Consider the following 27,570-nt stretch of genomic DNA (forward strand, 5'->3'; position numbering starts at 1 on the left):
TATTTGTGCAGCTGGTTCTTCCTGCCTTAATGGACCATTGACAGGTTGGGAATGCTGCTGGTCTACCTGCACCCTGTAAACAAATGTGGTGTTGGAGGAACCTAGGACAGTACCCATGAGCAACTTCAACATTTACATTGAGGCTGCATCAAGTTCTCACCAGTCCAATACATAGAATAGGGAGCAAAACCTGCACCTCATCTTTGCTCCAAGTGGAGAGGGTGGTCTGAATGAGCTCTACTGTCAGAAATCAAATTTGCAAGCCAAAGCCAAGATTATGAAAAGAGGACCTCGTTTTCATCTAAATACTGGTGATTTGGAATGTGTATTTCATTCCCCGTACCATTACCTCATCTTCTGAAAGGGCTGCAAACACATTCTTCTCAGTGGTGGGAGGGGCAAGGTGTTCCTCCTGTCATTGCTTACCACTATGTCATCCTTTTTGGCAAGTTTGGTTACTGCTGTATGGAAGCCCAAGACACACTTTTTTCTGGGAAGAGGGTCAGCCAGTTTCTGCAGTGCTTAGCCATCATTGTGGGTTGTTGCATGGAAGGGCAATGCACAATTGTCACATCAGGCATGATAAGAGTGATTTTTAAAATAGAACTTAAGGACATGTGTCCTAGCAACTTAAAACAAGAGGGTCACAATAAAAAGCTGTATTTTTAGGATTTCATTACATAACCAACCTTTTGACTGAATGGGGGCCTTAAAAAAGGGAAGTATATTTTATACATGAAAATCAAATATACTTCCCTTTTTTGCTATTTACAAGGTTGGATTAGGGCTCAAGTATCATTAGAAGATCGACTAATGATGTTTAGTCGTCACAAATTTCTCAAGAGCACAGAGAAGAGGGAGCTTGAGGTCTGTTTGTTTTATTGAAGATTACCGATCTTAAGTGCTGCAACATACTATTGCTTTCACCAATAAAAATACTATATAATATTCATAAATAACCAACATTCTCTTTTCAGACTTTGGTCCTCTCTGACAGCATAGAACAGTCAGTTGTTTCTCTGTTCTCTTCGCACTACTATAGACTTCAGCTCCTGCTAACAGTTTCATAGTAATATTTCTATACAGGAGCACTATATGTGTATCCTATTCTGCTGGATTTCCTTTACCCAAGCAGGCTCCAGGGTGTGTGATACGTCAGCTGCTACACCACTTCGCCCATCTCACTGAGCTGACTGCCTTTTAAAACGATCATCCCACCGCAGTCTCTGTCAATCTTTTCTTTAATGAAGAGGAAGTGACTCCCACACGCATTATCTTGATAAGTGCATTAACGTCATTGTGCTTAATTGCCTCACGGCATGCAGCAATCACCTGTGTCTTGGGCCTACCAACTGCAGGATGGAAAGAAAAATAATAATTAAAGACTGTTCTAAGCACTTGGTAGTACATAAACAAGAATAATGTGAGTAGGTTAAATGCACATAATAATTCTTGATGCAGCAGTCACCATTTCCTCAAAGCTCTGTTCTGCAGTATGGCCTAGTCATAGTCAAAGTCCTTTGATCTTGTTACAAAAGGGATGAAGACATGAAGGGAAACAATCATCACACTGCCATTTTGCCCTAAGTCCTGATAAAATCAGATATTTTCTTTAGCACCTGAAAAACTCAGTTCTTTCTCAAATTGCAAACTGACTGCAACAAGTTCCAGAATCTCGTTAACCAGCTTCTGCAGTACCACTGGCATGTGGTCAAGAACAGAGTCCATCCACTGACATTTTCCCAAAAAGAACAGGGACAGCTTATTCAGAAAGATACCTGCTCTCATCCATCTTGCTACTTCATGATTTCTCTATAAATTCTAACTGCCCTCTTTGACCAATTCTATCTGGGAAGAATGCTGAACCAGCACTTGTGTGCCAGTATCCCCAAACACACTCAGAGGAGGAATCCAGAATGCTAGGAAAGGACCACTGGTAATGCAGAAGAAAAGAGGTCAAGGATTAGGGGGTTTACATCATGCAACAGAAAACCAAAGCCCTGCCTAAAGGAAGGGAAACGACCCTCATGACTCCATACAAAATAAATGGAGTAAAGGAGCATCTCTGTGTCATAGCATTTGCAACTCTGACAAGTGTATCATAGGACTAGACTGATATACTGTGCCAATAGCAATTTTTTTGTACCGGCTGTATTCTATGTCCCTCCCACACATACACAATGGTTTAACCCCTGCAGAAAGCATACCCCCTTCAGCTTCCAGGGAGGAGGGGATAGCCCAACATTTGCCTCATAGTGCTATGTACAGCAACGTCAATCATTCTTCTGCCAAGTGGGAAGATACAGAAGACACTGCAATCGGTAGCATGGTATGGGCAAAATCAGATCTTACCCTAACCTTTGCAACAGAAGGAGCAGATTGCCCTCTGCCTTTCAACTGTCTTCGAGTGGCTACTGCAGCTGCTTTAAGAAAGATGAACCACAGGTACAGGCAATGTCCAGAAGGAACCAGATCCTTCTCTCTGCAAGTGCTTTGTTTCTAGCACAGCACTGTTCTTTCAGAGAAACAGCTTCACACTTCCCAAAATGTTACCCTCACTGCAAAACAGAAGCTCTAAAAAAAAAATGTTCAGCAAATTTCCCTACACTTACCGCATGACAAACTAACACAGATTTAATTGCCAGTAGAAAGGAAATGCCTGTATGCCCTTCCCTCAAGCAGCCTGGTGAGTAGCTGCTCTCCCTTTTTCCTTCCTACATATTTTCAAGATACAGTGTTACCTCTTAATGTGTTCTGGAGGTCCATTCTTAACCCAAAACCATTCTTAAGATGAGGCGTGCTTTCACTAATGGGGCCTCCTGCTGCTGCCGCACCGCCAGCGCACAACTTCCACTCGCATTCCAGGGCAAAGTTCGCAACCAGGAGCATCTGCTTGCGGGTTAGCAGAGCTCATTACCCGAAGCATTCATAAGGAAGACGGTACGTAACCCGAGTTTCCACTGTATTTCAAACTGTCATCCCATACTCTAATCCTTTTTCACATTCCTTTTGCATAATTTGGGAAACATCTCTATATCGTAAGGTCTCAGAAGTCTGTTTGAACTACAAATAAATACATCTCTGGAAAAGAAGGCATGTAGTGGGGCAAGATGGTGGACCTTTGGCTATTTTCCCAACTGAGTATCCACTTCCAAAACCTGTGGCTTGCCAAGCTGAGATGAAAAGTAGCCATTGCCTGAAAACACCCTCATTTTTTCATCTTTCCAGCAAGCAGGGCATGGGCACAAGGAAAATGCTGGTTCACCCCGCCCCTTCTCAAGCACCTACCGCGCAAGCGTCCTGCTCTTTGGATAGCCTGGTTTACTGCCTTGAGGTTATTTAGAAGTTCTGCGTGATTGCTGCAGCGAATATTGTACTGGGACTGCAAATCCCTGTTGAGATAATACAGGTCTTTGTATCGCTTCTTCATATTTTTCCTGTGGGAATAAACACAAAGAGTGTAACTTACAGGCCTTGGAAATCAATCTCTGCCCAGAACCAGTCCCATTCAGTTATTACAGGGGATGTGACTAAGATGACAAATATATGAAAGAATAAAAAAATGGGCTCCCAAATGCATGTTTGGATTAAAAGTGGGTCCTGGCTCTGAGATGCGTGTGTTACAGTAGCCATTCACACTGGCCGGGATGCTCTTCAAGAGCAACTTCTGCTGACCTAGGAACTTCAGTACCAAAAACCTCGGCAGATTTCAAGGCTCCTCAATCTTCCCACCCACTTGATCTGTATCCACCTTCAGTCTTCCTGAAGGTAATAGGTTAGAGCTACGTCATCACCCTACCCCTTGCATAGGTGTAGATGCCTGGCATACATAAAGGGTCTGCTAAGGAGCAGAACAAGCAAACTTGAGCCCAGGCTGCATGAGGAGGAAATTCTTGTGTTTTCCAAAGAAGCTAAACAAGCAGGTGGGACAGCCAATAGCACTGGAAAATGCTTGGTACTCAAAGTACACTTGTTTCTTACGTTTATTAAGATGGTTGTTTTGAATTTTGCACACTGCTTTAGTAAATTTTGTGAATTAGATAAGTGAATTGTTTGCACAGTATTATTAATAATAAATAATAATGTGATTTATTACCTGCCCTTCACCAGAAAATCCCAGGGTGGCTCGCAACAATACAGTATTTAAAATAGTTTAAACCAGTTACAGTCACAAAAATAGGCTGTGCACCCTGGAGCCAGAAAAACCATAGCTAGTCAGAAATATTGATGCAGGGGAAATGACACAAAGCCAACTTACATGTCTCCCATGAGGCGTGAATCTTCTGCTCGAACCAATATACTGCGAATGAGATTGGAGTGCTCTGCAATGTCAGCTGTGAGCTTCTGAGAGAATGTGTGAGAATTATCCACCTACGAAGGAACATCAGTCACATGTTAGGGCAACTAAGGTACACATCAGGTAGACTCAAAAGATTTAAACAATTTTTGCAATACAGTCATAGCTCATGTTGCGTACGTTCGAGTTACGGACCTCCGCAACCTGGAAATCCACGGAGCGCGTGCAACGCGTGGGTGTGCAGAAGCGTTCTGTGCACTTCGCACATGCGCAGAAGCGCAAAAACCCGCGAACTTCCAGGTGTTTTTTTCTTCTTTTTTTGTTCGTTCATGTTACGTACGCCCGGGTTACGTGGCACAACCCGGAATGGATTGCGTACATAATACAGGGTACCACTGTAACAGGCAAAAATTGTCTTAGGCTGCAGGGACACTCTGCTAGGGCATTGGTCAAGACTTAGAAGCCAAACAGATTCTCAGCACCCATGATGTTGGAGCTCTCAAAGACATTTGGCCAGAGGGCTAGTTCCCTCCTCAGGACAGGTAAGAGGACAGGGGCCCTCCCTGAGATTTCAGAGGGTCGCAGTACTTCTGCCCCATTGTCTCACTTATCTGGCACCCAACGTCATTATCTCCCAGTCCAGCCCAAGTTACCATTATCACAGAAAAAGGCTTTCACACTCTTTTGTGTGATGCGTAATTTAAGCTGTTTAAACAGAGTGGGGAACCTTTTTGGTTCCACAGGTCAGATTAATCAGGTCACCCAGATCAATCATATGGCATCAGAATGATGTCAAGTGCAAAGTCCTGAAGTTGGGACTTCAAAGCCCCCTACAAGGCACGGCTAAAAGGGAGGGTCCCCTTCCTTTAGCAGTGGTTTCTATAGAACCCCTGCTAAATCAAGAATAAAATTACCCTGTGAAAATACCAGTATATAAACTCTGTTTCAGCAGGGAATTGCAATGCAAATCCCTTTCTGGTTCTGGAAGAGGTTTGCATGGGATCTGCTGCTGAGCAGGAGTGAAATTCTGTTCTGTTTGGCTGCATGCTGCTATTCACTGCTGTGAACAGGGATGCACAGGAAGTGCAGAATTTAAACCAACCCTAGCACCCACCAGCTGGCATCATGAGTGATGTCAGCTGATGGGCAAGTGAGAATGGGTTGGGGGAAATGGCCTCATGAGCCAACAGGCCAGAGGTTCTTCAACCATGTTAGAAACTTGTTCTCTTGTTAAAAGCAGGTCTCAAATTAGACAGAAACTCTCCAAACAGAAGGCATGGATCTGAATAGCCTGGCTACTGTGAAAGAAGCAGTCAATTCCAAAACAGTGGGGGAAACTAGAGCATGGTGCTGTTTCAGCTACTATCAGTTCCCCATTTCAGATTGCCCAGTTTTAGGCAAAAGGAAAAACAACATATTCTGCATGCAATTCCTCAAAAACATCCCTTGCACAAGGCCCACTGAAACCAAGGATGTGCTTAGCTCCTATCCATTCAAACTCGTGTAAGCTTATTTCCAGCGTATTGTATCCCTCAGCAGCATTTGAAAACTCTCTCTCACTTACGACAACTAGGGCCTTTCGCATCTCTTCAAAATATGCTGGGAAATCTGCTTCAACCTGCAAGTCTTCAATTGCCCAAAAGGAGGCCATCGACTGAATAATGTCACCAGCCAAGTCAATGTTGTCAGTGTTAATGGAAATCTAACAGACCAGAAAAAGAACAAGAGACATGTCAGATTTGAACCACTCTCCAGCGCTTCAAATAAATACTGTAATTCCACTAGCACAAGGGTTACTGTTAGTACAATAGGACTACTGGCACTACCCTCTGCTGCATGCCCTATACTGTCCCATAATCTGCTCTAGAGATTGGGGAGAGGGGCAGAAGAGGGGGAAGAAGAAGAAGAAGAGGAGGAGGAGGAGGAGGAGGAGTTTGGATTTGATATCCCGCTTTATCACTACCCGAAGGAGTCTCAAAGTGGCTAACATTCTCCTTTCCCTTCCTCCCCCACAACAAACACTCTGTGAGGTGAGTGGGGCTGAGAGACTTCAAAGAAGTATGACTGGCCCAAGGTCACCCGACAGCTGCATGTGGAGGAGCGGAGACGCAAACCCGGTTCCCTAGATTACGAGTCTACCACTCTTAACCACTATACCACACTGGCTCTCATTCTGAGAACATTTTGTTGCACAAGGAAAAATTCTCACACCGACGGAGCCTTAGCACCATGCTGAACGCAACCCAAACACTTCACAACACTAGGGATAAGTGGATTCTCTTGATCCTGAGACTGCATCATTGCTGAGAGCTGGTGTAGCCCTAAGCATTCAATTGGATGGGAGAGTATTGACAGACCTGTGTAACAGCAGCAGAGTTTAAAGGGGAGGAGGAAGAAAGACAGAGGTTAAAGAGCTTTTCATTAAGAGGACCCCTCAGAAAGCACCATCCTTGTTTGGGACAAACCTCTTTGTCCACTTCAGCCCTTATGTCTCTTAGTGTCTAGGTGTCCACTGTAAGGCTCCCAACACATTACTTAAAAATCAACACCAAATAGATGAAGAGGCAGCAGAAATCCACTGCCTGGCCCATTTGAGCAGTTCTCTCCATTACTTTCTCTGTCACCAACTCCAGTGCGCACCTGAGAATCTTGCCACATAGTTCCAATAATGCAGTATGGCAGGAAATCTTTTGGGGGAGGGCAGAATTTCCCTTACTCTGCAAGTAAGTCCACCAATGTAATTAACCAAAAATGTTTTTACTAGCCTACTTGTCATTTGTGGTACACAAAAGAAAAAAGAAAAGCTATATTTGCTTTAACTAACATTTCCCTGCTTGGGCACTTAAGGTGAGATTTTGCATTGCCCCAAGAGACCAAGCCAGTGCCTATTTACAAGACTAATTGCAACACCACAAAGCAAAATGTTACCTCCCCACTGGGCTTCATTTTGATGCACAGCTGCCCCGCGTCACGCAGGGAGGTAAAACAGACTTCAAAGTACTCATTGTGGATCGCCATGTCCTCTGGTAACAGGAAATTTTGTTTCAGCCACATGATGACCTTGGAAACATAAATTCACAGCATGAGTAATCTACAAAGGCTTCAAAGCTCTTTTGATGTGGTACGTATACACCACGCCTGGCACAAGGAGCCAGGATGTGCAGCTTTCCATGTCCTGCAAATTGTGAATGCCAGCCTAAGGCAGAACATGCAGCTGCATTCATTCTAAACAGAGAGCATATCAGGAAACTCAAGCGTTTTACCTACCAGGGCATCATTAAGGATCCAGGCTGTATTGCCCCTACCAACACCATCAATGCCTGGCCTTTTCTCAGATTATGCTGTGCTCTGGATACAGTGGGAGGGAACCTTAGCTCCTATGGAGTGGGTGGGGCTACTGGAAAAGGGAGAGGAGCAAGAGGAACAATGGCTCCTTTTATGTTGATGAGAGGAGCATCAGTGGCAGATGTGGCACTAGGATCAATGGATCCAGGACCAGCTCCTTGCACTCTCTCACCACTGGCTACCAAGTGCCACACTCAGATTAGGTATTTTATGTTTATCTAATAACCTGCTCCGAGTCTTGCAGGTCAATGACAGGAAGCTCCGATGAAAATTTTGCAATTTAGGCAGCATTGCCGCAATGGTGGCAATGACCACCTGCGCCTCCAGATTGCCTTATACCTCTGGGGGGATGCTAGGAATGAGCTTATGGTACCAGGTTTCAGCTCTCAGTCTGAACTACCTAGACTGCTTTGCATTCCTGCTCCCAAAAGCTGCACCTGGTCACCCTGATACATCTCCAACCAGGTTTGTGTTACAAGGTGTGCATCTGACCTACAACAGTGTCCTGGGCACTCCCCTGTCTCTCTTTTAAATTATCCTCAATGGGCAAGAGTGCTGCTATCTGCTGCCACCCCTTTTTGCCTCTTTTATGCCCTTTCCTCAAGCAGGAAGCAGATAAACGTTAGAGCAGGAATGCCCTTGCCCAGAATGAAATCTTCCATTTGGTCCAGGGAAGGAGAATTCCCCATTCTCCCAATTTTCTCTCTTCCCCCACAGCAAAGTATCAGCACCCCCCAATCAGGTCCTTTCCCAGTGCCACAAAACAGGAGGCAAAATTAAGAGGAAGACATTTAAAGAACCAGAGAAAAGGTTAAATTCGTAACATTTGTATATTGCACTGAGTGAACAGGTATGAACATATGAAGCTGCCTAACACCACTGGACTATTGTCTACTTGGGTTCGGTACTGTATCTTTTCCAGCCCTGCTACCCAAGAACTAAATGTAGCTTGAGATGCCAGGAACACGATATTCACACCATGCATATAAAGTGCTATGATACCACTTCAAACCAAAGAATTCTGGAAGCTGTAAGGGTGCTGAGAATTGTTAAGATAACCCTTTTTCCTCTCACAGAGCTAAAATTCTGAGTTCAACTGGGAATTATAGTTCTGTGATGAGAACAGGGATCTAAATAAGATCTTTATTCTAAAAAAAATATCCCAGTTAATCTCTCCTAGGATTGGAACTGATTTTATGTATGTGTTGCTGTTGTTTCAAAGTGTTATAATATTTATAATTGTTTTTTAAACTAATGTTATATATACAACTGTTAACTTTCCACCTATGAAACTATTTATATATATATATGTTACTGTACAACCCTTTGGGATGCCTGATGGGAGGTGACTCATAAAAGAAGTAAAATAATTAATAAATACACATTTCAAGTATTAACTACATCAGGGTTGAGAAAAGAATTGAAGACTTACTGTTTGCACCCTCTCACTGATTGTGAATCGTACAAAGCTTAAAGGACCAGGAGCAGAGTCTGGACTACTCAGAATATACATTGAGAAGCGAGGGAGTTGCCTTGACAGCTCAAAGACATGGAATTGCATGCTGGAAAGATACCCAACAGAACAATTAAGAGGACTCAACTGGTATCACATGGTTTCTGGCATAAAAATGCACCTAAATAATTCATGATCCCTGCTACAGAATTCTCCAAAGCCCCAGTTCCTACACTGGCTAGCATCACAAAAAGTTGACCTGAAAATGAAAACAATGATGAGCTCCAGCTTATTTTTCTAAGTTACATTCATTTTCATGCTAGTATCCACTTTCATGTTAGTATCCACAACAGTTTGCCCAATCATGCACTCTACAACGGAAGTATACAGAACTACTTAACAAAGCTGACTAGGTAGAATACAGAGTAATGATTTAATAGAAACTATTGCTAAAGTCTCTAATATGCATCAAAGTCCTGGAAACCTGAGCTTTTTTTTTTTTAAGAGCAAATTTCTAAACCTCAGCGATATACAGATATATTTTAAGGGGTGATGGGAGTATGTGTTCAAGATTCTGAGGCAAGCTGGAGTCACCATTGGTCAAAGAGATTTTTGTTTTGCTCTTTACAACTCATTATCCCTTCCTTCTCCCCATGTGCCCCCAAACCGATTCCAACTTCTATAATCCTTAACTGCTTCCTAATGTGTGCTTATGTCCATTTCCTCCCTTTCCTGCCAGGATTGTATATAACTGGCGCTAAAAACTCAAACCACACCCAGGCAATGCAAAGCAGCAGCAGAACAGAGTGCTTTATACCTCACCACTCTGACTTCTCTGCATCAAAGAAGGTAGGATTAGAGCCAATTTGCTTCTGTGTTAAAGATGCTGATAAGTCAGTATCTCATATGAGATTGTTATGGTAGAGCATCCAAATGAGGGGGGAGGGGTGCTGCACTTTATTGATGCGCACATTATTTCCAAAACTTTTATTTGGATTTGTACCAAATTTTGAAAAAGACAAGACAGACAAAGGCGCAAGGGAGAGATAGACATGAGAATGTTCAGGAGAGAAGCCTTCTCAGACTACTGTAGGCCATGACCAAAGCTTCCTTTGAATCCTAATTGTCAAGCAAATAGATTCCACAAGATCATGAGCATGACTTTGCAGCAGGGAGAAAGGCTGCTTTGACACCAAAAGAATGAACAGATCCAATATACACAGTCCAGTTCTGTACTGGTAATTGTTTAAAACCTTCCCCTTTAAAATATGCAGATAAATTGAAAATGCTGAAGCTGGTATTTGTGGGCTCATAAGACTAAGCAAAGACTATTAACTGCACTGTTCCCCAAGCAGAGAGCACAAGTGAAGATGCACCCCATCTAAGTGATAGTGAACAGGCAGCTCAAGCAGATGTGTCAAACACACACAGCTAGATAAAGCCTTTTTTGTATCTACCTGCCAGAATCACCCTTACCTATTCTTGTAGCCGACAAAGGCCTTGATGTTCAGCTCCACTGGAACATCTTTGGGAGGGGTGAGGGGAATTTTAATGCGGCTTGAAAGGTTCTGAAGACTAGGATGGATCACATGACTCTCACCTTCAAATATTCCTTCAGCAAAGATCAGCACCGCTCGGATGATTGTGTCTTAAAGGGGAGAAAAGACCTGACCAATTAGTGGCTTTTCTTTGGCATGGCTTTCAAAATTAAGCAAGGGGGAGGAGGGTACTATAATGTAGATTTAATGGTGCACCATATTGTGCCAAACTCTGCTGCATAGTTAAAGACAATGAAAGCAATACAGTAACTGAAAAATATGAATCTTATAAAAGTACAATAGGAGCCACTGTTGTTGGAATCCTTCATAATTGCCCATTACTTTCTCTTCTTTCTCCAGTACCTTCCAATCTTTGGGGTTGCAATAAATAAACAAACAAACAAACAAACAAACTAGTGCTTAGGTGATGAGGGTGTGTATGACCCATATATTATTAACCTTCATAAAATAGACTCTGTATGAACACACACCTCTTCAAGGTGCAATTCACAACATCTAAGGTTCATTGAAACTCTCCAGTGAGTACCAGAAAGACAGCAATAGCTATTTATTTAGAGTATTGAGTGATTTTAAACATTCCTCTCCCAAGGCCCAAAGAGCTTCTCTAGGACAGGGCAGAAACAATTAAAGGGAACCAAAAGAGAAACAGGATCACCTTCTGCCTTTTTAGAGTGCTGCTGTCCAAACATTTGCAGAGAAAAGAAAAAAAGCAGGGCTATTCCAAGCCTTATGCCATATGCCTTATGCCTTTTGCCTTATGGTATATATGCCTTATGCCTTCTATGGCATATATGCCCCTTATGCCGCCTAGTGTTAACCATATATCTTTGCAATGTGAGATGCCTCCCAAACAATCTTGCTTCTTGCCAAAGAGTAGTTCAGTGTAATAATGTTTCAGAACCCTATATCTTTGAACACAAAAGGATGCTAAAAGCTTAAAATAGTGAGCATTCTTCAGACCAAGTAGCCCATTTTTGTATATTCCATGTATGGACTGGAAAGAGCTGAAACAAGAGCAAGAAAGCATAGGTTAACCTATGGAAATAAGCTTTTGGACTAAGCCTTTCTCACCATTGGACGTGGAAATGCATAATTCAACGTGAGCAGATTCACTATCCGAGCCCAGATTGACCGAGAGTGCTGTTTGGAGCTGGGTGTTTGCAGGAATCACACCCCTTTGTCCATCCATCTCATTCACTTGGGTGTTTAGTTCCACTTGCTGTAAAACATGATTCCAAATTCAACCATTTCAAAAGCCGGATTATTTGCGAGTGTAATTTCAGAAGTGATTAAACAAAACACATCCAAAACTGGATTACATGTCCTGGAAAGGCATTGAATTGCAACAGCTTTCATTAGTATTCACAGAATATTTTAGCTATGCTTCTATTTCTTTTACTGAGGCATATAGCTCTGACATCAGCGTTGGATGGTTATTAAAGCTGCCTTCTGAAGTTTCCCAAAGGAAATGTGAGCCCAGGAAATGTAAACCCAGTCAATACTACCCAAAGTTGCTGCTTCTGATTTGCTGTTCTGCATCAACAACCCTTGTTTAGATGGCCAGAAATTCCGCATTTCTTTTTGGTGTTGGGATACTGGTTAATTCACCACCTGTTTATCTGACTGCAGACAAATATTCCATGAAGTCAGAAATACCCTTGTGAAAGCAAACACCTGTTTCTTTGGTGTATCATGTGGTCACTGGACAGCAACAGCAAGAATGCCCAGACACACACAGTCAGTGATATCCTCTCTCTCTCCTCCACACACACCCCAACTCTCCATTAGGAGAAAGCACTCCTGTTCTGCAACTGTCAGCAGAGAGCTTCTTCTGTCATCTCTTCTCCCCATTAAGCCATACAAACCAACTTCTTCTTCTGACCTGACTATAACCGAAGTATCTCTGAATAGAGACAAGACCACAGAAAAGTTCAGGACGAAGAATGAAGCAAAAGGACATGAGAGCCGTTACAAGGACACAGGTCACCCCAAGTGTGTGGAAGGCAGGACTACTATCACAGAGTTCACTGCATTTGAGGTGGAGAGGAAGGGCCTCCATGTGACCTGTAATAATGCTCTGTAATATTTATGGGAGCCACTGAGCAGTGTCATTTTCTAGAACAGGTTTTGTTCATGTAATCATCAGAATTCTGGTTGTTGTTGTTTTTTGTTTTTTTGTTTTTTTACTTTCTAAGAAAATAGTGCTAACATTCTATTATTTGACAAGAGCCCTGTTCACATGTAGTGGTAAGCCACAGTTAAAAACAAACAATAGGTTGCCCAGAACAACATGTACTGCTCAAATTGTGCCCACCCTGCTCCACTTTGTGGGGAGGAAACAAACCACAGCACTGGCTTAACGTTATGTGCAAATGAGGGTTTGTGCTTTGTTTCTATCCAAACATATGACCATGTGTTACTTTGCATTGAAATGCTAAGTCAAGTTTAAATTGCTTATAAACCCCAGTTTAGCACTGGACTTGGGAGGTCTTAATTCACCTCCCTGATCAGCTAAATTTATTCAGTTGTTCTACATGTTTTATCACTCATTCTCCATTCCCTCTCTACAAACCGGCAAGAACGTCTAAATAAAGTAAGAGGCAGAGTCGTCTCTAATGTTGGAATAGATGATTAGTCGGTTCTCTTTTAAGTCTTAAGTTGTACCCAACTGCTTGTGCTAAAGATATTCAGGTTTTACTCTGAACTGAGATCAGAATCAGACCCTCCCACTCACTCAGTAATACCTTTGTGTTTTCTTCATAATTTCTTAACTCAAGCAGGAGATTTTGTTTCTTTTGACTAAGCTCTCGAATCAGGTCCTGGTCCACACTGGTGTCCATCAGTTTCCCCTTCATCTCTTGGCTAGCTGGCAGGTAGCCTCGCACTGCACAAAAAGCAAAGCAAAAATATTTGCCGGGCCACCTCAAGGGGCTCTTGACAGAGAAAAGTTGTCACTACACAAGAACAACTCATTAGAAAAAGAGGAAAGCTAGACCAACTCCTTTTGAAGCACAGACTTCATGGAAGTCAATGTATCGGTCCAAAGAACACTATCATAAAGCAAACCCCTGTCCCAAAAAGGTAGCAGGCTGCAGACTTCATTTCCAACCCATTAACTTCCTGCCCACTGCCACAATCACTCTGCAGTATGACAAGTCCTGGTCCAAGGCCTCCCTCCCACACATGCAGAAAGTGAGAGACTCCAGTTAGAGCAGATACAACTGTGTGGTATCTCCAAGTACCTATGTAGAATGTTTGCCTGCATAAACACAACCAGACTGTTAGCTGAATTTAGGTCCCACAGGAACCAATGGGGAAAGTTAATGATGAGTTAATCTGTCCCATTGATTTCAATGGGAGCTAAGTGCAAGGGCATCCAACTTGGGGAGGGGGGTTCTCAACATGCTAAAGCATACAACTTGCAGCTGTGCACCAATGTTCCACAATGTTCCATAAGGACTCACAGAAAACACAGGGATGAGTGCTTGCATGAAACAGCTGCGTGCTGCAAGATCCAGTGTAAATTCTATCCAATTTCATCCCAAGTCCTCTGTATTCCCTAAGACTTAGAAAGCCGGTTTTGGAAGGCTAGACAACATATCTGGTTGCTCTGGGAGCAACAAAACATTTCTAATTTAATACAAACAGTCACACAGTTCAACTCATATTAGACAAAAGGCCTTAAACCTGCAAAGGGGATTGATGCTCTTACCTTCACCATCAACAGAACAGCAGATTAACTCTGTATTGCCATCCTTTCGATAATCACCCTGCACAATTCCTGCAATTGAGGAAGCAAAATTATCCTTGAAGATGACCTCTCCAGTTCTGTCACTACGTGCATCAACCTGTAACACAAAGCATTCCCCAAGTCAGCATTAAAGAAAATGAGGGGGTGGATTAACCATGTTAATTCTATCCAGAAGTAAGTCCTACCGGGTATAAATGAGGCTTACTTCCAAGGAGATGCCCATAAGGCTTAGGAGTGGAGCCTAAAACCCTTAATATCAAGGCTGCATGAATGCCACAAAACATTGCCTGTATGTAACAAAGAGCCTGAGAATCCCAAGTTTTAATGTATTTTTAAAAACCTCTAATTCACATTGTTATAGAGGAAAGGCTTTTTTTTTAATGGGAAATTTCTGTTTAAAACTAGTCATACCTTGGGTTGCGAATGCTGCGGGTTGCAGACCACGCCAAACCCGGAAGTACCGGAATGGGTTACTTCCAAGTTTTGGCGCTCAAACATGCGCAGAAGCGCAAAATGACGTCACGCGCATGCGCGGATACGGCGCTGCAGGCTGTGAACACTGCGGGTTGTGAACGTACCTCCCGCATGGATCACGGTCACAACCCAAGGTATGACTGTACATGTTTTACAGGGTTTCTAGGTGTACAGGGTTTCTAAAGTGTACAAAACTTCGATCAGTTCACACAGACCCATCTTTCCCTAAGGCCTTAGTGGCTCGTTGCACCAGGGCGCCGGCCACTCAGGGGCGCCCCAGCGAGCCGTCAGCTGCACCCCGCCTTTCCTTCCTATCCTCTTTGGCCTGTCCCCCTCTGCGGATGGGCACATTGGTGGTGCTGCTGCTGCTGCTGCTGCTGCTCCCCCCACAAGCGCTCTGCGGTGGCGGCGCAGGCTGCAGCGCATGAGGAGCTGCTCCCTGCGCAAGGGGGCAGGGGCGCAGCGCCCGAGGGGCAGGACGGGCCAGGGCTCACCAGAATCCCGGTGCCCGAGCCACGTTCTGCTCTGGCGCCCTGCAGGCCTACGTTGCTTTTTTGAGTGGCATGGAGCCTGCAGGGAGTCCACCCGCCACCTCCCGCTCAGCTGTAGGGTGGCAGCTTGAGGGAGAGGCAGCGGGCAGACACAAGTGCCATGGTGCCCTCTCGGCCACTGGGCAGGGAAAGGGAGGGGGCGCCGGAGGGATCTTGCAGCAGGGCGCCGGTTATGCTTAAGACGGCCCTGAGTTCACATCAAAATCACTCCCGAGGGTCATTTTCCCTTCTGCATATGTATTTCAACAACTTTCCTTTGCATAATCTTTAACAAAAAATAGTCACTTTTTTGTAGGGGGGAAGCAGCCAAAAGAAAAAAAAATCCCTTTAAAAATTCTATGAAGATTTGCCTACTACATATTCTAACTGCAGGAGATGATTTATCTAGCTGCAAAATTCCAAACAATGCCAGCAGTATCTTGTAGTGGTCTCTGGATAAGGCCTGGTGACATCTAGCTGGAAGGAAGGATCACACTTGTAGAAGGGAGGGAGAATTGCATAAATGACAACTGTTGCAAAAGCTCACCTTCCCGCTGGACCAGCCAGTGATCAGCTCACACACACCGTCAGAGTTGATATCGTATGCATGTATACTCATTGCCTGATTTTTAGACTGGAGGGAGGGGAAAATAAAACTGTAAGTCAAGCAATTTCCTGGAACTAACTTTAAGCTTTTCACACATCTAATGGTGGGGAGATGCTAATGTAGCATAGCAGCCAAGGCCAAGAGAAATCCCAGGTTCAAATTTCACCAACTACCACAAGCTCACTGGGTAGCTCCAGAAAAGCAGCACACATGCGCTCTCCTCCCCACCAACCAGACAGAGTGCTACTTACCTGCCCCACAGAGTTGATGCATGGATGACTGAAGTGCCTTGAACATTCAGAAAGGACTATACAAATGCACTGATAAATTATATAGCACTTTTTAAGTGTTCAAGTGTTCCATATGCATCATTTAGGTTTAGGACCCTCGTATTTAAGGGACCGCCTCTCCTGGTATGTCCCATGTAGGAACTTAAGGTCCTCAAATAATAACCTTTTGGAGGTACCGAGCAACAAAGACGTTAGGTTGGCCTCAACTAGGGCCAGGGCCTTCTCAATATTGGCCCCGACTTGGTGGAACAGCCTATCACAAGAGACCAGGGCCCTGCGGGATTTGGCATCTTTCCGCAGGGCCTGCAAGACGGAGCTGTTCCACCTGGCCTCTGGGTTGGTTTCTGTTTAATATTTACGCTTCATCTTTTATTGGTGGGATATTTTTGAGATTGAGACCTGCAGTTTTAATTGAATTTTTTAATTTGTATTTTAATCTGTTATTTTAAATTGATCGTTTTTATGTTTTCTTGCTGTGATTTTAATTGATGTTAGCCGCCCTGAGCCCGGTTTCCTGGCTGGGAAGGGCGGGGTATAAATAAAATTATTATTATTATTATTATTATTATATTATTATTTCAGTCATCCCCGCTGTAACCCTATGGGGTAGGTCAGAACTGCTGTCGCTACACAAACAGATATGCAAAGCTAAACTATTAATGTGTATAAACTAGATGGTTTGTTTATTTACTTGACAAGATTTATATACCACTTGGTTGTAATAAAAATGTTATAATCCAACATTACATTTTCATGATGAACTTGACAAGCAGGCCTCAATAGCATTCATTCATAGCAACTGGATGCCCCTAAATGCCCCCCACACACACACACACACTTCTGACTTTACCCCTTCTTGTTTTCAGTTTGATCATACTAACTTTAATTCTCCAGTAGCGGGCTGTCCGATTATAAATGCCAACTGTTCCATTAGAAAGAGCATAGCCAAAATGACTGCTGCACATTGGGGTTAGCGCAGTAACAGTCTGGAAAAGGAAGGGAACAGTTTAGCAACATCTGCTACAGCAAAACAGTAAATAGTTGGAAAAGCCAAACCACTTCTATCAAGCAGATACCCTTCAGCTAAATTTGTAGGATATTGGCACTATTCACATTCATTAACTATGCTGTTTCAACAAACCTATCACAGCAAGATTCAGTTTACAAATGCCAACAGTACATTCAAAATGCATTCTGCTAAGGCTAACTCTTCCAGGGGTGGGCAACCTTTTCTTTTCTTGTCAAGAGCCACAGGCCCTCAGAGGTAGGAACATATACTGAGTCAAACCCTTGGGTCCACCTAGCTCAGCATTGTCTACACTGACAGACAGAAGCTCTGCAGGATTTCAGGCAGGGGACATTCCCATCACTACCTGGAGATGCCAGGAATCAAACCTGGGACCTTCTGTTTGCAAAGCAGTTGCTCTACCACAGATCCATAGCCTCTCCCCAAGTAATCTGTTGGAGTCCACATGCCAACTGTATACAGGGCCCAAGCCAAAAGTGGACAGAGACATTCCATTCCTCACCCGCTCTCCCCTCCTCCTCCCTTTCTCTCAATCTTCCCTCCATCTTTCTCCCTGCCTAGTTGGCTGCTGGGGAAGAGACAGACTGCTCTTGCCATAACTCTGATGGCTTGCAGCTCTTGAAACTAGACCAGCGCCTGCAAATGGCCCACCCCTTTTGTACTCTGCTGAGTTTGTTCTTTTTTTCAATCCCCATTTTAAATTGTCCGAAAGCAGGTGTATTAGATTCATCTGAGTCAGACTCCAAGGTGAGGGCCAACCCACTTGGGCTGCTTCTGAAAGAAAAGGCATATTGAATAAGGATCAGCTGCCAGTGGTTTCTGGGTCAAATCCAGCCCCTTGCTCCATCCTGATTACCAACTGAGATACAATGACTTGCCTGGGGGAAGGAGTGTGAGAAGAACAGAGCCATGAATCTTCCTCCAAAAAGGACAAGATTGTACCAAGCCACTTTGTAGTGTAATGTCTTCCTAGGATGAAAGCTACATATCTAAACTCTCAAAGTAATACCTTCTCAGATCAGGCAAGTTTCCCACTTTGTTACCAGCCTTGGGAGAGGCAACCAATCGAAGTAATGATGGGAATTTCCACCCCAAATCCCTTATTACTTTCCTCAAATAAGACCTCAGGCAAAGCAACTACCTGAAGGAGCTAGCATCAAAGGAGCCTGTTGAGGCAGGAATGATTACCATGGAAGTAATAAATAAAATAAGAAATCTTAAAACACTTCTCATCTGTTTGAAGAAACTGTTCTAGAGAGTCAAAAATTGTGTGGCCATCTTGTAATACCACATTCACATATTTCTCTTACCTTCCTATTCATATTAAATCCTTTGGTACATTCCCCCCCCCCCAATTTACTATTTCCCTTTACCTCAGTCTCTGACATTTCTGCCACAATCTCATCTTCTTTAAAAACCCTAATGTCAAAATCCTCAGATCCAACGAGCAGCTAAACAAACAAACAAACAAAAGAACAAACATTTAATACATGGTATCACATGCCCACAAGAACCAGTCTCCCTGGCAAACCAACCCAATCTTAGAAATCCAAGTCCAGAAATCTGAGCCCACTTTCTCAGCAACTTTAAGAGCCTGTGTGTGCTACCTCATTTTACTCACATTTTTACTTATATTTCACTCAAAAGGACTGCCTACTCACATGGCTAATGTAATATGTGAGCTGGTATCTTCTAGATCATAGCTTCAGCAACTTCTTAAAACACTTAGGCTCTGAAATATATCCCTGATATTGATTGCAGCAATTTCTGGAAGTGGTCAGCTCAACATGAGGTTCATTACATCCATGAATGAAAGTGCGGTGTAAAGTAACTCATGACCAGACCCTAAGGTATTTAGGGAACCAATTTCTGGACAGAGTTCTTCACTGACCCTGAACCTTAAGTATTACAACCAATTATTAAAATACATGTCAGATCAGGAATGTCAGTTCTAACTACCAAACTGCACAGCACAGGAATAAGTATAAGTTAGTGCATGAAAAATGTGGCTTTAGATTACAAGGGTACACTCCCTTTGCCTAGGGAGAGATCAGTGGGGCACTCTGCCCTCACACGTATGGCTCTTTCAGCAAGTCTGCTTGCATTCCTGCCCTGGGAAGGGGATAGGCTGGGAAAGTTGTTGAGACACACAGTTCAAAACATTCCCACTAGGGGCGCCTCAGCAGGTCACATAAAGCAAGGGCGATAGATGCAAAATCTGCTACTTCAAGAAAAAGATATAAGCAAGTTCTTGCAACACACACACACACACAAAAAAAAACAAAACCACCTACCTCTTTCTTTCCATCACCATCGAAGTCACACAATGCCAGTGAGCGGACATTGTCACCAGTGACCTATAATCAAAAAAAATTAAATAGCAGTGTCTCTACTTATTTAGCCTCACACTAATTCTTGTATTAACAGCACATTTTAAATGCTGCTAGCTAGTATCTTGGACCGAGTAAGGGTTGACCATCCAGCAACAGTGTCTCTGCCCAGTGACTTCTTGTACAAGTATAGGCAAAGTCTTCCTCCCCAAAAGGGCTATAGGCAGAGCTTCCCTTTATCATACACAGTTACACACTCCAAGATACAGACAAAAGAGGTATTTTATCTCCACAAACCCCTCTTTTTTCCCCCCTCTCTCTCTCTCACACACAGATTAACAGCCACAGAGACTCTGTGAAGCTTTCCCTCTTCAACATTTCAGCCAGCTAATTTTCATGAGCACTAAGATGCATGAAGAAGTTTCCAGTAGTCTCCTGTAGCTATTCTTGGGAGGGGGTGGAGAGAGTATAAAGAGCCCACTGTCAGTCAGTGTCTCTTCTACTTCATGGGTAGGCAAACTAAGGCCTGGGGGCCAGATCCAGCCCAATCGCCTTCTAAATCCAGCCTGCGGACGGTCCAGGAATCAGCATGTTTTTACATGAGTAGAATGTGTGCTTTCATTTAAAATGCATCTCTGGGTTATTTGTGGGGCATAGGAATTCATTCTTTTTTTCCCAAAATATAGTCTGGCCCCCCACAAGGTCTGAGGGACAGTGGGCCCCCTGCTGAAAAGGTTTGCTGACCCCTGCTCTACTTGGCCAGGTGAAAGTAGCTAAGATGCATAATAAGGGAGAGTGGGCCACTTGGGGGAGGGGCTGGTGAAAACCCCCAGTGGGCTGGAAAAGCAGCCACTAATGGAAAGGAGCTGCCATCTACGTTCACAGATTCTCTTACTGACTGGGCTGAGATGGGTTAAGGCCATTCCCCCTCAGAGAGGCCTTCAGTTCCACCAGAGGCAGTTTTAGGGTAGTGTGACTGGATGCTGCGCTGCATTAAGTGAAAGATAAATATTGTCCAATACCAAAAACATAAAACTGCCCTCACCGTCCAGAAAAGGTCTTTTCCTTCATGGTTAAAGCCTTGCAAGGAACAGTTCCCACCAATAATAGCAAGAGGTGAGGAAATATCTCCTAAAGTTCCAAGCACTATCGTGTTTGCTCCATCAGGAACCTTCAAAGAAAAAAATATAGTATTATAGTAACTCTGTCCCCTCTGCAGACAATGCACAGAGAAGCATATTATGTAAATGAGAATGTTCAGAGCCTTAAGAGTGACTGTGTGTGACCATGTTATGCCCATGTTCTTGGGCTTAAACTCTGACTCCAGAGGGCAGCACAGCAATCCCAATTAAACTGTGTTTCAGAGGATTCCTGGGATCCCTTTGAAGTTTTTAGAGGGTTCCTAAGACAGACAATCAGTAATAGTGGACATGCTTCCCTGAAAACCTTATGCCCATAAATAACGACTAATATTATTTTTCAATGTACAACTACAGAGCAGCAGTGAGGCCCCGAAGGCCTGACTAGTGCTCTCTTTGAATGTACGTCTTAGATCAATCGTAGGTGGACATTTCTGGGGAACACGTACTAGTGGTGGGCAGAGCAAAAGGCAAGAAGCAGGCAGAGGAAGAGGTACAACTCTTACCTTTGTACTGTAGGCCAGTGTTCCCCAACCTTGGGCCTCCAGCTGTTTTTGGCCTACAACTCCCATCATCCCTGAGCACTGGCCTTGCTAGCTAGGGATGATGGGAGCTGTAGTCCAAAAACAGCTGGAGGCCCAAGGTTGGGGAACGCTGCTGTAGGCAACATCCCAGCCACACAAGAGGCCTCCACACACCTTCCTCCATCCAGGCAAGCAAGAGGCATTGTAAAGGTTCAATAACACATTCCAGCCAAAAATACTTAAAGGCGCAGCTCAGGACTAGTTAAGAGTGTGACCTTGAGAGAGTCTTGAGGGCTGGAGGGTCACAACTGGCCCCTGGGACTGAAATTCCTTACTCCTGCCTTAAACAATGTCCCACAGTCTGTGCAACAAGCTGGGAGTTTCTCAGCATACAAGTCAATGTGCAAAGTGTAGCCCAAAGACTGATTAAGTATGAAAAACACTGGTCCAGTCCCACTGCATTCTATGAATAAATTCAAGTATTCAAACTGCTAAACAATGAGGGAGGGAGGGCAGGGATGGGAAAGGACAAACAAGAGGAATTAACTTACCCCTGCATAAAACAAGTCAGCATTGTTGTGCACATCATATGCCAACAAACTGGTCCGTGTGCCAATGAGAAGGGAATCGCAGCCAAGATCGGGGTTCAGCAGTCCTGCAGTTAAACAGCTGACTGCCTCATTAATGTTCAGAAGAGAAATATCAGCATCCTGGGCACTGGGCACTAAACGGTTTGCACTAATACGCTGGCCACGTGCATGAGGATTATGAATAAACACCTGGGGTGCAGAGACAGAAATTTGAATAGTGTTGCTTTTTCATGATTCAAGAAGAGCCCCTCTGGATCAGACCAAAGGCCTGTCTAGTACAACATTCTGTTTCCCACAAATGCCAAGCAGATACACTGATGGGTAGCCCACATGCAGGGAAATGAGGCAATAGCCCTCTCCAGCTATTACTCCCCAGCAAGTGGCATTCAGAGACATACCTGGAAACAGTTTACAGACATCATTAGTTAATGGCAAAAATAAGGCACTCTAAATGTGCTCAGAGGTACCCACACCTTATAGAATCAACTCATTGGGGACAGAAATAACCCCAATAGAAAGTTCCTTCTTCAAAACTGAACTCTTTTCCTAGCATCTCTGGGGCAGGAATAGGGAACATGTGGTCCTCCAGATGCTGTTAGGACTCCATCAGTCTCAAGCAGCGTGGTCAATGGTTTGGGACGGAAGCTGTAGTTCAGCAATATCTGAAAGATCACAGCCTCTAGCATACACCTCTGTAAATGAATGTACATGGACACCAAGGCATAGTAATACATAGCCTTAACACATTTGGGAAATTACAGCTGCTAAGGTGCATTTTGAAGTGCTTGGCAATTATGCTTTGGGGATGCATCTTTAACCTAAACAACATAAGATCTCATTGGTTTTTAAATCAGGGCCACACAGGTGATTGCTGAGTAAATAAAAACAGCAGCACAAGGGAGACTTTGACAATGTGTAGCAGTTAAAAGAGGTGGCATTCCTAAGTGATCTATGGGATGATGTCAAGGCACTGTAGAGTAGCGGTTATACAGTGCTGGTCTAAGACTGCGGAGAAGCAGTTTCAATTCTCTCACTTGGCATGCTGATCACTGGCAGAGAGTGCTGTTAGTGATTTCACAGCACTTCCAGAACAGGGACGTAATAGCATACAACAGGTTGTTGAGAATTACAAATGGGATGCTGGCAACAGGTCTTTTTTCCTTACTGGATTTTGTTCAGAAAGGATAAACCCAAAATAATTTGAGGGTTATGGGGGAGGGGGAATGACAAGGATGTTTTGAAAAAAAGCATAATTCAGTGGTAAAGCATCTATCTGACTTGCATGCAGAAAAGCCCAGATTCAACTCCAGGCATCTATAGGTAGGGAAAAGTTACACTTCTGCCCGAAACCGAGAGTGACTGCCACTCAGCAGAGACAAGACTGAGTTCGGTGGACACAAAAGGTCTGACTCACATAAGCCTGCGTCCCACGTTCCTTTGTGGACACTATAAAATAAATATAGAAAGGTATGCTTAAGGAGCACCGATCCCTTAATAAACACTTGCCTGGAAGCCCAGGGACTCTAAATTCTATGACCACACTTGAAAACGGATAAGCCAGCCCTGCTGCATTTGGGACTCTTTTGCTCATCCTTCTGAGTGAGGCTCATGACTTCTGCCTCTGGCCCAAGTCCTGCCCACGGCCACCTCACAGGCTTGTTGCCGGAGAATAAGGGGTTAGAACCGCCCCCCACCCCCGCACGCTGCCTTGCATTCTTCGAAACTGCACACACAGGATACATATATATATATCACGTACACGCATTGCATTTTCTTCTGTGAAACAGCCGCGGGGCGGGGGGCGGGGGGTGTTCTTGCAGAATATGCGCCCACTTCACAGGCTTTCCAAAGGAAAGGGGCCATCCGAAACGGAGGAGCAGGCAGAGGAGCCTCGGCCGGGGGAAGTTAAGCCCCGTAGCCCGCACCACCCACCAGGCGGGGGGCGCCGGTCCTCGCGTTACCTTGCCGGCCTGCGTGGCCGCTGTCAGACATGGGTGGGTGCCGTCGTACTTGCCCACCGCCACCATGCGCGGCAGGATCTTGTGGTTCAGCTTGAGCGTGAAGACGGGCACCAGCATGGCGGCAGCGAAAGCAGGCCGAGCCGTCCCAGACAAGAGGGACCGCCGCTAACGCCGCCGCTGACAGGCCCGGTCGCGCTTGGCAGTAGCGTCACGACGTCGACGTGACGGCCATTTTGGGCCGTTGCTATGGAAACGGAGGCCGCGAAAGAGAAAGGTGTGGGCGAGGCCCAGCTTGCTCGTGGGTCGGGTGGGGGGCGCGCCTTGGCAGAAGAACGAGGAGGTGGGGCTCCTCCTGCCGAGATCACAAACCCTTATGCTAATCCATGGCGTCATCGCATGTGGAATACAAGTGACGCTGACACAAAACTCCATACGTACACTAAGTAGAAAAATAGAAGCGTTGCCGCCCTACCCCATGCACCATCCCACACCGTCCCCCTTTCCTTCCCAACCTAATACTGTACTGCATGAAACACTAAATGTCTCACAACAAATGTAGCTGATCTGTAGAAAAAACAACTTCGGGGGGGAAAAGAGACAATGCGCATATTTTTGTAAGCTAAGAAATATTTAAAAAAAGAAAGAAAAGGATATTAGTTATTGTGAAGCTGGAAAAGCCTCAGAAAAGGGCAACCAAAATAATCGGGAGAACAGGCAAAAGGCGGGGGTAAAGCAACTTTCCTGTAATGAAAGTTTGAAGCGTTTAGGACTTTATAGTTTAAAAGCCGAAGAAGAAGTGAGACAATAGGAAATAAAAAATAAAAAAATAAATCCTTCCAGTAGCACCTTAGAGACCAACTAAGTTTGTTCTTGATATGAGCTTTCGTGTGCATGCACACTTCTTCAGAGAGCTGCAGATATCTAAAGAAGTGTGCATCATAGCTGTCAAGTTTCGGATTTGAAAATAAGGGATCAGCACCCTCACCTGTCCCGGGGACCAGAGCCGTTTCATCCATAGAAGCCGGTGGCGCGGTGCGCCAGGGCGCTGGGCGCCCCAGGGGCGCCCCCGCGAGCCCACCGGCATACCGGGCTCCTCCTCCCCAACCCGCCCCCGCCCCCACGGGCAGGCGGGCACTCGCGCGCCGGCCGCCCGCCCTCGCCTCCCAGAGCCCCAGCTGGAGCGCTGGAGCGGCGCGGGGCTTTGCGCGACCTTCCAGCACTCCAGCTGGGGCTCTGGGAGGCGAGGGCGGCCGGCTCGCGCTCCCGCGCGCAGCCGGCCGCCCGCCCGATGCAGCGCGAGCTGCCCAGCAGCGCCGCGCCGTCCAGCTGCGCGCGGAGCGCGAGCCGGCCGCCCTCGCCTCCCATCCCGGAAGCGCTGGAAGGGCGCGCAGAGCCCCGCGCCGCTCCAGCGCCACGCCCCTCACCCCCCCGCTCGCCCACCCCCCTCCCAAGGGGCGGCAAGCGCGGGAGGGAGGCGGCGGAGAGGCGGCATGGCGGGGGCGCCGGAGGGATAGCCGCGCCAGGGCGGCAGATCCCCTTAAGACGGCTCTGCCGGGGACAGTACGGTTCTCAGGGACAGTCCACGCCGTGGTAATCCCCCCAGGCTACAAATTAATTTACACCAGGCTACACACCATCATCTTTCCCCACATTCATATGTGGGATTTGACTGGAGTAACACATGACTGGAAAGGTTTGCAGTTCCACAAACATAGGTGTGCACTGCCTCAAAATAAAAAGAAGTGAACAAAAGAAGGCTCACTAGGGGGGCATTGCTTAAAAAATGTCAACTTTGTAACCAGAGGCTCAACTGAATAGAATCTGAATCACATGCACCACAAGGCCTATGCAGCCTCAACTTAAGGTGGCTCCTGGCCTGGCTTTTTACAGGCCCCAGCTGACTGCACAACCTGTCCTTTGGAAAGGCTATATAGACAGATACCTTTAGCTTCTGCACTCCTCCTTTGCACACCTGTCAACACAACCACATAGGTATCTTCCACAACAGCTCCGCAGCACAAATCCCTTCTGCAGGCAGGCACCTGTGCGCAAGAAATGCGCTCCGCTCCCCACAGCGGACCCGTGCTCCCTCACCCTCTCGAATTTCCCCTCTGCAAGCTGCATCCATGGATAGAACATTGCACCTAAATATTTCCATTCTGCACAACGCACAGCATTTGCACAACCCCCTCCTGACAGCACCACACAGAGGGATAATTCCCACACACAGCTTGATGGGCACATGTGCAACCCCCCCCCCAATATATATATACAGTGGTACCCCGCAAGACGAATGCCTCGCACAACGAAAAACTCGCAAAACGAAAGGGTTTTGCGAGTTTTTAGTTGACTCGCGAGACGAATTCGTCTATGGCTGTTTTTCGCAAGACGAATTCGTCTGGCGAGGTACCACTGTGAGCCGCCGGAGCCGCGTTTTAAGGCTGCAGCGAGCGCTGCAGCTTTAAAACGCGGCATCGCGCCATAGCTAAAAAGGCTTACCTTTTGGCTCCGGTGTGTGTGGGGGGGTGTTTTCCGCGTCGCGTCCGCCATTTTGGATCGACTCAGACATGCGCAGTCGATCCAAAATGGCGGGCGCGACGCGGAAAACACCCCCCCACACAACGGAGCCAAAAGGTAAGCCCTCCCGACCGGCACGGCGCCGCGTTTTAAGGCTCCAGCGAGCGCTGCAGCTTTAAAACGCGGCACCGCGCCGCAGCTAAAAAGGCTTACCTTTTGGCTCCGGTGGTGGGGGGGGTGTTTTCTGCATCGCGCCCGCCATTTTGGATCGACTCAGACATGCGCAGTCGATCCAAAATGGCGGGCGCGACGCGGAAAACACCCCCACACACAACGGAGCCAAAAGGTAAGCCCTCCCGACCGGCACGGCGCCGCGTTTTAAGGCTGCAGCGAGCGCTGCAGCTTTAAAACGCGGCGTCGCGCCGCAGCTAAAAAGGCTTACCTTTTGGCTCCGGTGGTGGGGGGGGTGTTTTCTGCATCGCGCCCGCCATTTTGGATCGACTCAGACATGCGCAGTCGATCCAAAATGGCGGGCGCGACGCGGAAAACACCCCCACACACACCGGAGCCAAAAGGTAAGCCCTCCCGACCGGCACGGCACTGCGTTTTAAGGCTCCAGCGAGCGCTGCAGCTTTAAAACGCGGCGTCGCGCCGCAGCTAAAAAGGCTTACCTTTTGGCTCCGGTGTGTGGGGGGTGTTTTCCGCGTCGCGCCCGCCATTTTGGATTGACTGCGCATGTCTGAGTCGATCCAAAATGGCGGACGTGACGCAGAAAACACCCCCACCACCACCGGAGCCAAAAGGTAAGCCTTTTTAGCTGTGGCGCGACGCCTCGTTTTAAAGCTGCAGCGCTCGCCGGAGCCTTAAAACGCGGCGCCGTGCCGGTCGGGAGGGGCGCGGCTTACCTTTTGGCTCCGGTGGGGGGGTGTTTTCCGCGTCGCGTCCGCCATTTTGGATCGACTGCGCATGTCTGAGTCGATCCAAAATGGCGGACGCGACTCGGAAACCCCCCCCCCACCGGAGCCAAAAGGTAAGCCTTTTTAGCTACGGCGCATTTTAAAGCTGCAGCGGGCGAACAGTTCGCTCGCTGCAGCCTTAAAATGCGGCGCCGCGCGGCTCCGGTGCCGACCGGCGTTCCCTGACTTTTTTCCCATAGGAACGCATTAATTAAATTTT

The 27,570-nt window shown here is 45.9% G+C and overlaps 1 protein-coding gene across 2 annotated transcripts; it reads right to left on the reverse strand.

The window, feature by feature from the left end:
* Positions 1–856: 856 nt before the first annotated feature.
* BBS2 (Bardet-Biedl syndrome 2) lies at positions 857–24,051 on the reverse strand. Of its 2 annotated transcripts, XM_033157269.1 has the most exons (18): positions 23,878–24,039; positions 23,331–23,362; positions 21,878–22,105; positions 20,709–20,834; positions 19,628–19,690; positions 18,707–18,784; positions 17,188–17,292; positions 15,957–16,043; positions 14,367–14,502; positions 13,399–13,538; positions 11,726–11,873; positions 10,572–10,743; positions 9,075–9,204; positions 7,226–7,357; positions 5,862–5,999; positions 4,259–4,371; positions 3,289–3,437; positions 857–1,352 (listed from the first exon to the last, which is right to left on the reverse strand). In XM_033157269.1, exons 1-18 carry the CDS (start codon positions 23,906–23,908, stop codon positions 1,210–1,212), a joined length of 2,151 nt encoding a protein of 716 aa, XP_033013160.1. In that variant the 5' UTR covers positions 23,909–24,039; the 3' UTR covers positions 857–1,209. The 2 variants fall into 2 exon arrangements, with proteins under 2 accessions (XP_033013160.1, XP_033013159.1); XM_033157268.1 differs by lacking the exon at positions 23,331–23,362 and having other exon boundaries at positions 23,878–24,051.
* Positions 24,052–27,570: the final 3,519 nt, after the last annotated feature.

Source organism: Lacerta agilis, chromosome 8 (assembly GCF_009819535.1).
Source record: "Lacerta agilis isolate rLacAgi1 chromosome 8, rLacAgi1.pri, whole genome shotgun sequence".
NCBI classification, from domain to species: domain Eukaryota; kingdom Metazoa; phylum Chordata; class Lepidosauria; order Squamata; family Lacertidae; genus Lacerta; species Lacerta agilis.